The sequence below is a fragment of the Rousettus aegyptiacus genome, unplaced genomic scaffold, assembly GCF_014176215.1.
Source record: "Rousettus aegyptiacus isolate mRouAeg1 unplaced genomic scaffold, mRouAeg1.p scaffold_m13_p_4, whole genome shotgun sequence".
Lineage (NCBI taxonomy): Eukaryota > Metazoa > Chordata > Mammalia > Chiroptera > Pteropodidae > Rousettus > Rousettus aegyptiacus.
In genome coordinates this window covers 9369017-9384899 of record NW_023416307.1, presented here as the reverse complement: position 1 = coordinate 9384899, position 15883 = coordinate 9369017, and the positions used below count along the sequence as shown (strand labels likewise).

General features: G+C 38.9%; 2 protein-coding genes across 9 annotated transcripts in view; one reads left to right on the top strand and one right to left on the bottom strand.

The window, feature by feature from the left end:
• Positions 1-1413: 1413 nt before the first annotated feature.
• Positions 1414-11250, bottom strand: RWDD2B (RWD domain containing 2B). 2 transcript variants are annotated; one of them, XM_036218520.1, is made up of 6 exons: positions 11098-11250; positions 6742-6933; positions 4564-4790; positions 4412-4479; positions 3929-4291; positions 1414-3333 (listed from the first exon to the last, which is right to left on the bottom strand). In XM_036218520.1, the coding sequence occupies exons 3-6, from the start codon at positions 4768-4770 to the stop codon at positions 3099-3101; spliced, it is 873 nt and encodes a 290-aa protein (XP_036074413.1). In that variant the 5' UTR covers positions 4771-4790; positions 6742-6933; positions 11098-11250; the 3' UTR covers positions 1414-3098. The 2 variants fall into 2 exon arrangements, with proteins under 2 accessions (XP_036074413.1, XP_015985373.1); XM_016129887.2 differs by lacking the exon at positions 11098-11250 and adding an exon at positions 8356-8519.
• USP16 (ubiquitin specific peptidase 16) overlaps positions 11235-15883 on the top strand; it is a 24547-nt gene continuing 19898 nt past the window's right edge. For 2 of the 7 annotated variants that reach the window (XM_016129885.2, XM_016129883.2), the window contains exons 1-3: positions 11244-11378; positions 14188-14290; positions 15672-15850. In XM_016129885.2, the coding sequence (XP_015985371.2) occupies positions 14230-14290; positions 15672-15850 (240 nt within the window). In that variant the 5' untranslated portion in view covers positions 11244-11378; positions 14188-14229. The other 5 variants (XM_036218519.1, XM_016129879.2, XM_016129882.2 and 2 more) reach the window with 5 other exon arrangements.

Below are 15883 nucleotides of genomic sequence, written 5' to 3'. Positions count from 1 at the left end.
TTTAAGCAATCAGAATCAGCCTTATCGCTCACCTCAGGGGGCCCAGCAGCAGGACCCTCCCTCTGAGAGGCCTGATTCCTAACTCCACTAGGCTCGCTCCTCTGAGCTCTTATGACAGCCAATGGTGCTCCCTCCTCAGAAGTCAGAACCCCAATACCACCCGGTCCCTTCTTTGAACTCTGAAGGACTAGCAAGAGCCCGGCACCACCCTCCCTTCACAGATTTGAGTTGAGCCCCAGCTTTTCAGCCCCGACGAAACTATTCCGATTACCCCAACCTCTTTTTTCCTTCCTTTCCTAGCTTTTATAATCACTTTTTAATCAATCTTCCATAATAATATTTTTTTCTCTTTAAAAAAGTAGTGAAGTTTCTGTTTTCCTAATGGACCCAATGGCATCAGATTGCCAGATTGAGCTTAAATGGAAGGCCAATTTTGCCCCTTTACAGAATTTTTATGGGTTCAGTTTGTCCTAAGTAGTTGTAAGCATTGTTGGGGGTAGGGCAGGTACAGGAAGCAACATGTCAGCGCCTGTCCTTAAATGCTATTAAGTCTTGACTGCTTTGTAGCTGATATGCAATTTCAAAAATGACATATTTTGTTGGTTTTCCTGATATTCTGATATGCAGCTTTCTTTTAAAAAAATCTGGGTAACAGTTGTTTTTACATAAGTGCTAAAAGTAATCAGTTCTTTTATTGATTGCATTTTATCAAATTAATATGGTCATAAGACTTACTTTGTGACCATATTGTATACTTATGCTCAAATTCAACTAATTTGGATTCGTGGGATTAATTTTAGAATTTTTACTTTTTTTTTTTTTTTTTACTTAAGAATACTATTATTTGTACAGGAATTACTTTTACAATTAAAAGTGGACATGTAGCAGTTTCCTGCCCACGTTTTTGTTTTCTATACATCTTTTAACCTTTAAACATAACTTGATTTGGTACTAATAGTTTTGTTTAAGGATTTATCCTTATTTCTTTATGGATTCCAGTTGTAAGATATATATATATAAGATTAATATACTGACAAATTGTCATCGTGGAATAAATATACATACTGAACAGTTTTACATTTAAGGATGTTTAAATATCAAGTATTAAATCATTGGTAAAAGTCTAAGAAAGCTGTATTGCCAATAGCTCTAACATTTTAGTTTCTTACAGCTTTTATTGTACTTCTTACATTATATAATGTATACAAGACCATCTAACTTGCTGTTTTCTGATGACTATACTTTCGTCCATTTTTAAAGGGATCTACTAATGATGTGTTTGGAAAATCTGTACTTCTCTTGGTCACTATGTCAATAAACCGATGTCTAAATTTGATAGGTTTGTATCAGGGAAGAAAATTTACAAAACTACATACTGCATTCTCTCTTTTTATGTAACACTTAAGATCTATATATTTTACATACCATGTGATTTTTATTAAAATAATGTACAAGGACTGAAAAGGTTTTAGCAGATTAGTCCTACTAAAAGTAGTATGTGCACCATCTGGCCCCTTTGGTGGCCTCTAGGAATGTCAGATCCCATGCTCTGTGGGTTATTTCATCCAAATCTAGAAGGAAATGGGGGAGTCAGAAAGTTTAGACGAACAGCTGGTCCATCTGGCTGTGTGGTGGCAACAGAGGAAGCATCTGCGTTTCCAAGGCAACTGACATGCAACGGAGAGGTGAGCCAGTGAGGAGGTACGCAAGATTCATATCCAACATAGTATGTATCATTCTGATTCTCATTTGTGTTTAACTAATTTTATATTTAAGACCTATCCACATTGCCTTGTGAGTTCTACTTTATTCTTTCTCACGTCTACACAGTATTGCACAATGTGTACCATGTATGTCAGTATACTTACCGATTCATTATTTACTGATGGGCACATAGGTTGCCTCCAAGATTTTACTAAAATAAGCAATGGACTGTATCCCTCCCAACCCCAACCTCATTCCTCTAACCAAGTCTGGCTCTTCAAGGAATATCCAGCCCATAGTACTAACCTGAGAGTTAGCAATTAGTAAATATTTAATTAGCACTTTGGGAATTGATTTATGGAAACCTCAAAAACCGGGCAGTGTGTTTATTTGACTCTAGGTCAATTTGTTGAAACTAAATTTACAGAAATCCATTTCCAGAATTAAAAAAAAACTGTCAAAATCCAATTTGCTAAAAACAAATTCTCTAAATTATGAATTTGATGGATTGTCGAGGTCTATCAGAAAGTGTGAACTTTGCTCATGCCTCAGCTTTCTATGAGGCAAGCCCAGGGGCAGGGGCAGAGCATAAGCACACAGAGAGAGATGAACTGAAAACTGCATTTAAGAAAAACTTCACTTATTTGTGTATCAAATGGCTCGAATAGATGCAAAAATAAAGCTTTAAAAAAGTCTATTTGGCAAACTAGCTTTACCTGTTAGTAACAGGGACAGAATATAAATAAAACTGGTTATGTTTCATAATAAGTTGCCTCGAGGTAGGCAGGGGCTGGTGCTGGACCAGCAGCTCAACAACATGAGGACTGACATCTCTGTGGTTCTCTTGGCCCATCTTCTCTCATGGTTGAAAAGACTGCTGCAGCTCCAGTCATCACTTCGATGTCGTGGCAGAAAGAGGGAGAAGACAGCTGTAGCTATCCTTAATCAGGAAAGCAAAAGTGTCCCCGACATTCCGAAGCCAAAGCAGTGTCTGAAGGCCGCCTTGGTTGGAAGAGAGGCTGGGAGACCGAGTATTTAGCATCTCCAGGTTCTTAAGTGGAGTCAGGTAAAGAGGAAAGGGATTGGGAATGGGTAGCAAGTTGTATTATCACCATTATCTAACTCAAACCAAATTAATTTCTCTCTAAAAATTAGTAGCTTATATGTAGAGACATTTCTGTCAACAATTTTAAGATTATAATTTAAAGCTCAGTTCTGTTTTCAATCACAACATATTTTTAACAGATACATTTCAGCTGTTCCACTTTTTCTTTTTTTTTCCTCCTAGCATTCTAGAATGGGACTAAAGTAAAATAACTTAATCTTTCAAGAAAGAGTGGAGACAAAATCAAAGGCAACAGTGACAAAATACTTTCAGTTAGTCCTCTACTCAGTTATTGTCCTTCCACACCAAAGAACATCTGGAAAACATCCCCACATCCTCTGGCATTTAAAAACTGATACAGCTGACCGAAGTCCATGTGGGTTCCTCTGGCTCCATTAACGTTAAACACTTTTTCTTCAAAAACTGAAAATTTTCTTTGTCTTCCCATTTCATCATTTGTACCATCAAAAGGAATGTCTTCGCGATGGCGAATCAAAATTCTCTTCCAGTTTAATTTTCTGAGTCTGAAAAAAAAATTCAAAGTAGAAATTTTGAAACCATGTTATGCATTCTAGAACACTAAGAAGAGAAGTTATAAAACAGGTTTATCAATGCCTTTCCCTAGAAGTGAAGAAATCTACTTTTATCTCAGAGGGATTTATTTGAATCAAATATGATTCTGGTTGTAACCCCAACCACAAACTCATGTATTTCCATTATCATTGCCTCGTATCAGCGACTTTGAAATGTGGAAATTGCTGAATCTCCAACTCCTGGAGGGACTTCTCAGATGCTCATTTAAGATATCAGTAGAGAAATGAAATTAGAAATTCCTATGTTTCACAGGGTATAGACAGCCTACAGTATCACCAAGATGAGGGAAAAATAAGACCCACAGAAATGGAGGGGCTTGATTCAACATCCATTTACAGAATGTCTCCTATGTGCATGGTGCCCCATGACAGAAGTGACATTGACCACATGTGAGTTCTGTTTTATCCACTGACATGAGAATGTATCCTCATAAGAGACAACCCCACCGAGATACTTATTTGTACATCTCTAGTATCTGCTTTAGTTCTAAAATTTGCATAGCATATAAAATTTGTAAAAGCAAACCTTGACCAGAATTCTTCACAGGCACTTTGTGGGCCTTCCACACAAACAACACCGGGTTTCCCAGGCATGCTAAACCCAGATAGGGAAAGTTCCTTCGCCCATTCTAGAATATCCTTTCTTTTGCATTTGTTGTAGATGTGATGGCTATAGATCCAGAGTCTCGTGAGAATGAAATCGACTGGCTGGACGGTACTTCCTGGAGCGGGGGAAGGGGTAGTATCCCTGCTGACATAGCCAGAAGCGTTTTCTCTAACCCAGTCTGTGGCATTCAATATACAGACGTCTCCAAGACAATTCTTTTGCAGGTATGTGTTCAAATCGGTGTTCAGCTGAGTCTGCTGGGATCTACTCAATAATACTGATCTGATGGAAAAGATGTAGTATAAAAAGAATTAATTTTCTTAGAACAGAAAACAAACTCAAAATAGCTTTAAATCTCAGGTTAATTTTGGCCTCTAAATTTGGCCAGTTTCTGTAACATACCTGACAGTAATTTCAGGCAGAACTGTAGGATATTTAAAGGGAAGAATACAGGCCAGAGAAAATATCACCTGATCAAAAAAAGAAGAAAAATGCCCTAAGTGCTGTTTTAAGTCTTGACATGTTTCAATTCTTCCAAAAGCAAACTGAATTACCATTGCTTCCTCAGATACCTCCAGGTTCATATTGATAGTAAAGTAAACTTTTGAAGATCGCCCCTCCATTGTCCTCTTTTCGATGCAATCTTTCAGTTCTGCTAAAGCCAGCTGGTCATTCACTATAAGCTCATCCTCACCAGGGAACATACTGGTTAGCAGGTCTAACTCAGAGAGCTGGGCCTCAGCCTGTTCAATCTCCATCATGTCTGGATATCTGTAAGTTTCTAAGGAGGTAAGAATAGGAGAGTCAATTGACATATGCAACCTTGGGAGAACTCAGCATATTAATATAGGTATTTATTTAAAATGTATTTGATTTCTTGATAAAATGCGAAATGTAATCAGAGAATTTTTCCCCATTATTCTTCTCTGTAATGTGTTGTAATATGTATGTAATAGATGTCATATGTTAAGGACCCAGTGAGAGCAATAAAACTCTAGTAATAACCAGGCATCAAATTCCTATGTATCTAGATAGTAGATCTGGCGTCTTGAGCTACCACAATGAGCAATTTCACTAAAGTAGTTTAATTATGCAGTCGAAAGCCATATTAATGATATTGCCAGAAGAGAGGCTATGACTGGTTACCTCAGAAACCCAGAATGAACAGAATAAGAAAGCTAGTTATATGGATAGTTAATTTTTGCTTCTTAATGGTAAGTTTATTCATTTTTAAAAAACAGAAGAATGTGAAGAGAAAATAAAAGCTACCAATAATCCCAAAGCTCAAGTAACCCGTTAATATTAAAAAAAAAAAAAAAAAAAAGAAAAACAACACACACACACACACACGGTTAGAAAACTGAAATCATGGACTAAATTTTAAAAATAAAGATATAGTTACCTTCTGGTAGCCTCTTCCCCAACTTACCTAAATCCCCAATCCAAGGCAAAGAGTTTTTGGTGTTTTATATAACAAAAACTTTTAAGCATTATACATACACTGTGTGGAAAATATATGCTGGTATATAATGTGTGAATATACATAGCAAGTTGGATATATAAACAAAATTAAAATGTATTCAAAAGGGATCATGTATACATATTTCCCCCCACTTTCACCCCTCCTCCCCAGCTATATTTTGAAGATCTATTCACCACCAGCACAGTTATTATCTATCTCAATATTTCCAGAGGTTGATTTTCATATATAATTATGTAGATATCTCATAATTCATTTCATTCTTTACCTTGAACATTTTGGTTGCTTCCACATTTTTGCACTTGTAAACAATTCTACAATAGAGATTCTTTTTTTATATATACAGTTTGGTGAACTCTGTGTGTGTGTGTGTGTGTGTGTGTGTGTGTGTGTGTACTGTATATACAAGGATAAGTTTCTAGAGGTGACATGTTAGAATGACAGTTACAGTATTTTAAATTTTGGTATCTATTACCAAGTTGCCTTCCAGAAAGTTGCCATACATAAGTTTAAAATTTTTACATAGTCCTCTCCTTTTTAAATAAAATTCTTAATACATAGTTTTCTTTAAATAGTGTTTTGTGTTGGTGTATGCATTTCAAACATGGTTTTAAGGACCTATGAGACTATAACAAAAGATCTACATTAATGTCATCAGAGTCCCAAAGAGGGTAAAGGTGGTAGAGCTGAAAAAGTACTCAAAGAAATAATGGCTGAAAACTTCCCAAATTTGTAAAAAGATATAAATAAATTCAAGAAGCTGAACATATCTCAAGCAGGATGAATTCTAAAGAAATTCATATCAAGACACATCATAGTCAAACTTCTAAAAACTAAAGAGGAAAAACTCTTTGAAGTAGCGAGAGAGAAATGAACCTTAGCTATAATAGAAAACAATTTAAATAAGATAATATTTCTCATTAGGAACCATGGAGGCAAGAAGTAAGAGGCATAATATTTTTCAAGAGCTGAAAGCAAAGAACTATTGATATCCAGTGAAAATGTCCTTCAGGAATGAAGAGAAAATTATGACAGCCTGAGATGAATGAAACAACTATTAACAGTTGGCAAACTGTGGAAAAAAGGGAAGAATTTTTACTTTCCAATTTGTATGCTTCTACAGCTTCAGAAGTTTCTTAATTAGCCTGCAGTACTTCTAATTTCATCAGGAAAAAGAGATGGGTTACACTTCCAAAAAGGTAAAAAGAAAAAGCTCAACTCCTCCATTGCTATAAAAGAAAATATGGCTTACCTTCTCAATGAGAATTTACTTTGTGAAATCGAACACCATCATTTAGGTTAACGGTGTCTTCTTAGAATTCTTTTCAGCTTTGGTAAGAAACTTTGAAGTATATTGAGCAGCTAGTATACTTAGAGCTTCATCCATCATTTCTTCCTGGAGCTTTCTATTTAGTTGATGATCAGGACATATATCTAATACGATCTAGGACAATGTAGAGAAAGAGACTAGGCGTTAAATGACCAATATAGGTACCTGTGAGGCAGGAGAGCACAGAAAAATAACATAGACCTGAACCTGTCCCTCATAACACCAACTACCAAGGCCTAATATAGGGGCTTATGAATTGGATTATTTTCTCTTTTGCTAGTTACTTTCTATTTTCCCCTAAACCCATTCTTAGCCTTTCTATTCCCTGCTCTGGACTCTGGATAGCAGACCTCCACGGCATAAAGCACCAGACTTTTCTGCCTTTCTTGAGGTTTGGTTCAGTCAATGCTCTGGCAGGAAGTAGGAAGATGGGAGGAGAAAGAATCTACAGTATTTCTTCATTACTCTTGTGCTTTGGTGGGATTCTGACAATGGCTGTGACCCCCTGAAGACCCCATCTTCTGCAGGTAGCCCCTCTTCCTCAGCTCTAGCAGACCTTTGAGGCCCCGAGGTAGTCATGCGACACTCCTTTAAACCTGGCCATATCTCTGTAAACAGCCCCTTTGTTAAACAGTCTCTGCAATGTTTAAAAGTTGAGTATGCGTCTGTTTCCTTCCAGAACTTCTTTCCTGGACTTCGGCTCTAATGTCTCTCAATCAATTCATGCTCACGTTGTCATTATACTGATTGTATGCAGTGTCTAATAGGTGTATACAGAGCCGAGCAAGTGAATACCAACTATGTACTAGAAAAAAGTTCACATATCCGATGACCGGGCAACAGTGTTGCAATCTAAGGAGGAGGAATCCTGGCACGTTAATAGAGTCCCACAGGAGAAGGCAAGCTAGCTGATGACCCTGATGGCTACCCAGATTCGGAAGCACGAAAGGCCAGGGCACCGAGAGCAGATCCACCTCCCAAAGGCTGTCTTGGATGATCCATTAACAAGCCCTCTAGGAGCGTGTCTTTCTCTTTATTCAAGTTTTCTTTCTTTCATCCAGTATGGTTGGAGCATTTCTTTACTGTCAGAAATGGTATTTGGTTATTTATTTGTCAAATTATTTTCGTAGATGAGATTTCAGTCCAAGAAAAGAAATCTTTAAGAGAATTCTCAGACAAGATTTCAGCGAGTGCTGTACGAACGTAGAATGAAACTCGAGTTTTCCGAGCGGGATCATATTTTTCCTCACCCGGGCGCCGGTGCCATCGCACCTAACAACTAACCAGACCTTGTGAGTGTGGCGGGAAACGGGGGTGGGAGGTTGCGGGGGCGGGGGAGGGGGGACCGTGGTAGTGGTGATGGGGAGGGGGCAGGAAATGCCGAATCCGGCTCTAACCAATGATCGGTGCGCAGTGCCGAGAAGGCGGTGCCACAACGTCACCAAGTTCCCATAAGGTGGAACGGGCTGCTGCTGAGACCGCCACCTCCCTCCCCCGCCCCCAGTCCTGCTGGGCGCCAGTAGATAGAAAACTCACCTTGAGCCCCGGACCCCCTCGATGCTGTAACCCTGTGTTTCCTGTCTGAACGGACAGCTCAGTTCTCACCCAGAGGGGGCCTCAGAGCTCTAGGGCCAGGACACCCGAAGCCGACTCCAGGGCGCGACCTAGCGGAAGCGAGATCCGCCCCCTCCGCGCCGCGCCTGCGCGCTGGTCCCGAAACCCGAGCCGCGGCGACCTTTGTCGCGGGGCGTGGCGCACGCGTGGGATTCCTTGGCCAATCACGTTTTTCCAGTCGCGGATTTTATTTTACCCATTAGCATTTGACAGCTGCTGGCACTGTCAGGGATGAGCATAACCAACACTGGCTGGTTCCTGGGTCAAGGAGTGGTCCATTAAAGAACGCTCCTCAAAATCGAACTTGCAGAGGAAACATTCCGGGTCTTGGTATAGCGCTGATGGGGATACAGTAGGTAGCAGTGGGGGGTCCCATAGTCTGCATTCCTGAAATCTTCCCACGCAGTAGCGATCCTACTGGTGGTCCCTAACCAACAAGGCCATAGGGAGAGGAGAGTGTGGGTGGTGGCCGTGGCGACCTTAGGAAGGATCCTGTGCACCCACAGAAATTTATCTCAGCTAAGAAAAAGACCATTTGAAGATGATTAAGCGCGAGAGTAATTAGAAATGTTTTTCTTCACAGTCTAAATATATGCAATGCACTTTCCTTTGTGTTACATATTAACTTTAGAAATCATTAAGATACTTTGTAAACACTAGTATTCATTAGTATGGGTTACTCTTACTACAATTCTTTTTTTACAAAAATAAGATTGGCGCATAGGTCTTCATAGCCGCATCTTCTACTAGGTGTTTTGTATGTGTTTTTCAATGGTATTAAGTAATCTGCTTTTCTCCAACTTTTATGAAAAATTTCAAGCATACATCGAAGTTGAGAGAATTTTACAGTGAAGCAGTGAAGCAATTCTCAAGGGAAGGGGGTGTAGTTTTTGTTCCCTAGGGTTGTCAGAACTGGAGGGGTGCCTCTGGCATCTAATAAGTAGAGCCTAGGGATGCTGCTCAACTTCCTTCAATGCCACGACGTCCCCCTACAACAAAGAGTTTGCCAGTTCAAAATGTCTATAGTGCTGAGGTTAAATCGACCTAAACAATATCATAACATTTTACTCTACTGGTTTTGTCATGTCTAATCCACTCATCAATCCATCTGTTTTGATGCATTTCGAAGGAAATTGCAGACATTAGTGTACTTATCTCTAAGTACTTCAGCATGCATAACAGTATTCAAATTTACCTTTTTTGAGGTAAAAATGAAATGCACCTTAAATGTTATATTTACTGAGTTTTGACACATGCATACACCTGTGTAACTCAAACCCTATTAAGATACAGAACATTACCAACACCCCAGGAAATGCCTTCACGATCTTTCCCAGGTGGTCTCTAGCCAACTCCCAAGAGGATACCACTGTTGTGGCTTTTTTCACACCAAAATTAGATTTGCCTGTTCTAGAACTTCATATGGATAGAATTGTACAGTAGGTACTTTTGTGTAAAGCTTCTTTCAGAATATTTTAGAGTCATCCATGTTCTCGTATCAGCAGTTGCTTTTTATTGCTTAGTAGTTTTTCACTGTGTGACTATATCACAGTTTTTGCATTCTTTTGATGAAAACGTGGCTGTTTCCAGTTTTTTGGCTATTGTAAGGCTGGTATGAACATTCTTATACAGGCATTTCATTTCTAATAACTATAATAACTATTTCTTCAGTAAGTATTCACTAAGCACTTAATATGTTCCAGACACTTCTCAGTATTAGAGATATAGCAATGAACAAGACAAGATTTCCCATCTTTCAAAGAGCTTACATTCACACAGTTCTGTGTATGGGTTGTGGAGATAAATGTATAGGTAAATATGAAAAGAAAATTACCAGATAGTGATAATCGATGGGCAGAAAAGTAGAATAAAGTGAGGTGAGTGATTGGGTAGCTTTGTTCCCTAGGTTGTCCAGCTAATTGCTCTGTGAGAAAGTGACTCTGAAGTTGTGAACATTATTACAATAAGACCAACCACAGAAGATCAAGGGGAACAGCATTCTAGGCAAAGGAAGCAAGTAGTATAATGCCATAAGGCTGTGTTTTAGAATAGGAAAAAAAAAAAAAAAAGCCTGTGTGCTGGATGAAGATAGCTTAAAAGAATTATATCAGCAATAAAGAGCAAGAAAGCTTCCCCTCCCCCTCATTTAACTATCTTTATTCTGGCCTATTCAACAGATTAGGATGGCACTTTCTCAATCTATTTTTACCCGATTACTAATAAGGATATTTCTTCATACCTTTTATGACTAATTGTTCTTTTATTGTGAATTACCTGGTTACATCCCTTGCCTAATTCTCTCTTGGTTTCTGCACCTTTTTTTTTTTCCTAGCGATTGTTGTTTTCTGTGTAAAACTAAACTCCAGGGCGGTGAGGCCCGTTTATTTCATCCACTTCACAGAGATCTTGGCACAAATATATTCTGAACAAATAAACAGTAAATGTTTGAAAATTTTACCCTCTGTCGGCACAGTTAGTTCAAGACAATTTCCATACTCAATTTTAGAAGTCGCTCGGACAGAAGTAGGGGAACTGCGTGTCATTTAGATGCCCGTCCTCTTAGCTGGACGTCTGATGTAACTTGTTTGAGTAGGGTAACCGTCCAGGAAACACCAAACCTCGGACCACCACCTGGTACCCAAACTTCAGAAGCATTTAAATTACCCCTTCGTTGCGTCCCAGCGAGCACACCTCGTGCACAGCCAGACGCCTCGGCGCTGCTGCACCGGGAGCTGCGCGCAGGCATCTGTTAGCCAGAGTCAGCGCCTGGGAACCCCGGGGCCAAGGCCACTTCCCATAATGCCTCGGACCGGAAGTTGTTGCTTTATAGTTGTCACTCTGGCTTCGGCTCTGTCGCTTTTTACTCGTCACCGGGAGGAAGACGGAGCTGACGGGCCGGCCCAAACGCCCATTAGGGGATGCAGTTATGGGTGCTGTCGCCGTGGGTGAGTTGTGGTCCCAGCGACTCGCAGGCACCGCTCGGATGGCTCCCTGTGCTCCGAGAGGCCGAGTTCCCGGCCCTGGCCTCGTTCTCTTCGCCAAGGCCGCTCTTCCTTAAGCACGTTACCCGGCCTCGGCCCGATACCGCGTCCTCATTGGCTTCATGTCCTGTCACTTCCAGAGCCGGCCAATGAGTTGTCGATGCTGGCGCCCGGCTCGACCTGGTGGACCCCGAGGTTCCCCCTGGGTGCCGAGCAGTTGGAAGGAAAGGGGAGGTGTGGCGGGTACTGCGCGATTTGGGGCGCCTTACGGGCTGGAGCTGGGTTTGCTGCCGCGTCCACGTGGTGGTTGGTAGAAGAACAGGATCTGTCACCTAACTGATTCAAGGCTCCTAGGGTAGGACAGATCTGCGCAAAACTTGAAAGCTGTGTTTTAAGACCCGCTGCCAAAGTTTTCCAAACGCTTCCATTTTTAATGGAACCAAGCAGGCACGGGGAGACTGGGGGGACATCGAGGGAAGGGAACCGGAATTGTAGGAGAGCCAGCAAGACCAGCTTTGATTGAAGTTTTGTGTGGACTCCTGCAAAGAGTAATTTGGCTAAGAAGCTAATTCCCCTCTGAAGAATAGCCTGAAAAACTTAATATGACTTATTGGTGTTTAATAGCCGATGGTACTTCTCATGACTCATTAGATGCCCTTTGTAGTTGTGAAACTTTATTGGAGCTCTTTCCGCAGCATTGAAGTGACTCCCCTACTGTCCTCTGCCTGCAGCAATTACAGTTCGTCTTTCAAGTTTCACTTTGGCGTCTGGGCTACTGAGGTTCTCAAACCAGATTTGCTAGTGTTGTCACTACTACAGACTTCTTCATTCTTTAGCCTTTTTTTTTTTTTCCACGGGAACTTGGTTGCTTCATATCTTTGTATCTTGTAATCATCCTTTGTGCGTCAGGTACTATTCTCTTTTTCCATTTCCAGCAAGAAATAATTCTTGAAGACATACTATATACTATTTTAAATGCTATAGGCAATTCAGAAGTAATGCCTAAAACTAGTTCTTTCTCCTAGAACTTCAGATGCCAAATAGAGAAGTAACACGTGTTTAGGTTAAAGACCTCTGAGCTAGAGGTGGGGGCGGGAAAAGTGCTTTGGAGTGGAGAATACTGAAGAGACTGGCTTGATTGGCATGGGAAGAGTGGTGGTTTTGGAAAAGAAAGATCTGCCGTTTTAGATCTCTCCCTGACACTTTCGTCATTTTGTTCTTGAGTTTCCTCTATTGAAAGGCTCTTTAAAGGAGTGTTGTGGAAAGCAAATGAGATAATGTTTAAGAAAGGGCTTTGAAGATCAAAAGCACCATATAATTAAACTTCACTGGTTCTTTCTGAGAATTAATGACGGTCAAGATTGCCAGAGCATTGGGGACAGTTTATAAAGGACCATGAGTGCAAGACTGAGGACTGTGGACTGGAAAACTATTAAAGACTTTCAATCAGAGTGATGTGATGGCAAGTATATCTGATGCTAGAATGTAGCACAGATTAGAGGGAGTTTGATGAGAGAAAAGAACTTGGGTGCTGTATTTTCCTCCTAAAATCTACAATTATAGATATGTTAAATGTTATCTTTAGGACGAGAAAAAGTACATAAAATATACCTCGTTTTATATGCACTTATATAGTTTGTATTCTTTTGTTATTTATTTACTTTGTAAGCATGGAAAGTTGTTAACATTTTAGATTATCTTTGCAAAGGTTAACAATTACTTGATGTGGCACTCATTTTTCATACAGACCTTTTTGAATTAGCTTTAATTATACTAACCCATTAACAGCTAAAAGAGGAATACTAAGACTCTAAAATAGGGCAGGGTGAGAGACAGCTAAGTGTCAGAATTAATTGAGAAGTGTTTTCAAAACATATGTTCCAAGTCTTTCCACTTATGTAATCAGAATTTTAATAAACATTCCGGGTCAAATAACTATTAAAGACATTTAAGTGATTTTTGACACTAAGTTATTATTATAATGTGTGTTAAACCCAACTTTTCAAAATCATTACTATTATTTAAAGTTACTATTATTTAGAGTAGCTGTATGTACTTTCAGCCCTTTTCATATTTGCTAATTTTGAATTATTGACTAAAGATGTGAAGATCTGACATGCAGCTAGATTTGTCACAGTATTCCAAACTGATTTGCCAATAATATAATGTAAATAGTTGAGAATGGCATAATAATCAATTCTCAGCTAATATCCACAGGAAATCTTCATGTGGAAAATACAGAACAGTGTATCACTTTTTGTATTTTGGCTTTGAAATCATTTTGCGAATTTTCTAACTCTTTAGGAGTTTACTTTCAGAATTATTTTTAATTTTTCTTGGAGAAATTATCAATTTGCATAGACTACAGAACTAAGAAAAGTAGCTTAAAAGGAAAGGAAATCATCTGAGTTTTAAATGTACCACCAGCATTTCTCATTTATGTAGTGAGTGGAATTCTAAGTAGTATAAAGTGCTGAGACTTTTCAAGATCTGTGTAAGACCTAGATTCTCTTCTGACCTTTACATTTATTGAAAACTTCTTAACCTTACTAAGAATTAGTTTCTTAGGCTATGAAGCACAGGAATATAATCCTATCTAGTCTATCTAACTCAAGAGTTTTTATCAAAAACTAGGAGATATATGTGAATGGACTTTGTAAAGTGTGATAGACATGCAAAATATATGTGGCTGAGTTATATTACTATCTCAGAGAACTATAAAACAAACTTTTTTTTTTTTTTTTTGTCAAGCTAACTTTATCTTGTTTTCTAGATTGTTATTTTTGGGTCAGTAAGTAATCCATGAAGTGCCAACATGGGAAAGAAACGGACGAAGGGAAAAACTGTTCCAGTTGATGATTCTTCTGAATCTTTAGGTATAGTTCACCAATTCAACCTTTAAAATAATGTTTATATCCTTAAATAGACATCTATTTTAATGTGTGAAAATGGGATTGACGTGTATTTTATATTCTGTAATTTACATTTCAACTTAATGTTTATATCTACATGTCATTTAATAGCATTGATGTTAAAGACCATGAGTTCGTATCGTGTTATTTATTTAGGTAATCTATTGTTATGAATTTAGGTTACTTTAACTTGTCGGTGTTATGAGTGGAGCAATAGTAAACATTTTTTTGTAGCTACATCTCTGCACAAATACAGTTGTCTTCTTAGTACAGGTTCTAGAAGTAGAATTCCTAAATTCATGTTATAAGTGTTTTCATGGCTCTTTTGGTTCTATTGCCAAATTGCCTTCCAGAAATGTTTTACTAACTTACAGGTCCCCTAGCAGCATAATCAAGTGCCTGTTTCCTTTAACGTTTTTCAATACTGACTAATACCATTTGTAAACATCTTTGCTGATTTGCTAGTTGAAAAAGGCTATCTTCTTTTTAGGTTTTTTTTTTTTTTTTTTTTGACTACTTACTGGGATTTAGTAGTTTTTCACACAGTCTCATTTGCATTTATATTCTCTTGGTGCAAGTTCACTGGGCATAAAGCTAATTGTGTTACTCAACTAGTTTCTAAGCCTCCAAGGTCCCTGAGACAACCAAAGGCCCTTTAGATTGGCTTGCAGAGCACTGCTGGTCCCAACAGAGTCTTCAGACTCAGGTCGAGCTTTATTGATTGATTGATTGATTAATTAATTGCAAGGCAAAGCTTGGTTGACCTCACAGATTGCAGGGACCTTGTCAGTTTATAATCCCATATTTATTTTATTTATTTTTATATTTTTATACCTACAGCACCTGGTCTTCCTTGGTGGTCTGTACAAGTACTAACCAGGCCCCCAACCCTATGTAGCTTCTGAGATCAAAGGGGATCAGGCTTGTTCAGGGCGGCATGGCCGTAGACCAGCTTGTTTTGATACACGTGTGACTGCCATTCTGAGGAGAAAGCCTGCACTTTCACATTTCAGGCCTCCACGCCCGCGTTCCTGGGATACATCCTCTCAGATTGTTTTTACTCTGTGGTAGATGCTGGTGAACCTGAAAGTGGGTTCTTCTTTGAAATCCTAAAAGAAGGACTTCAAAAAAAAGCAAAATTTCAAATTTCTATAAAAATCTCTTTATCACATAATCATCTCATTGTATTCAAATATGAAGCAAAAATTTAAGTTTTCAGATCATCTAATAATTTGTGTACAGAGTAAATTCATTTTTAAAGTTCAGATGGAGAATAGGTTTTGAGGTTATCTGAAGAAAGCTATATTTTTTACCTCATGTATTTCTTTCTTGTTTGTTTTGATAGAACCTATGTGCAGACATATTAGAAAGGGATTGGAACAAGGTAATTTGAAAAAGGCTTTAGTGAATGTGGAATGGAATATTTGCCAAGATTGTAAGACGGACAATAAAGTAAAAGATAAATCTGAAGAAGAAACGGAAGAAAATCCTTCAGTTTGGCTATGTCTTAAATGTGGCCATCAGGTATGCTTAGATGTTGATCTATAAGGGATTTTA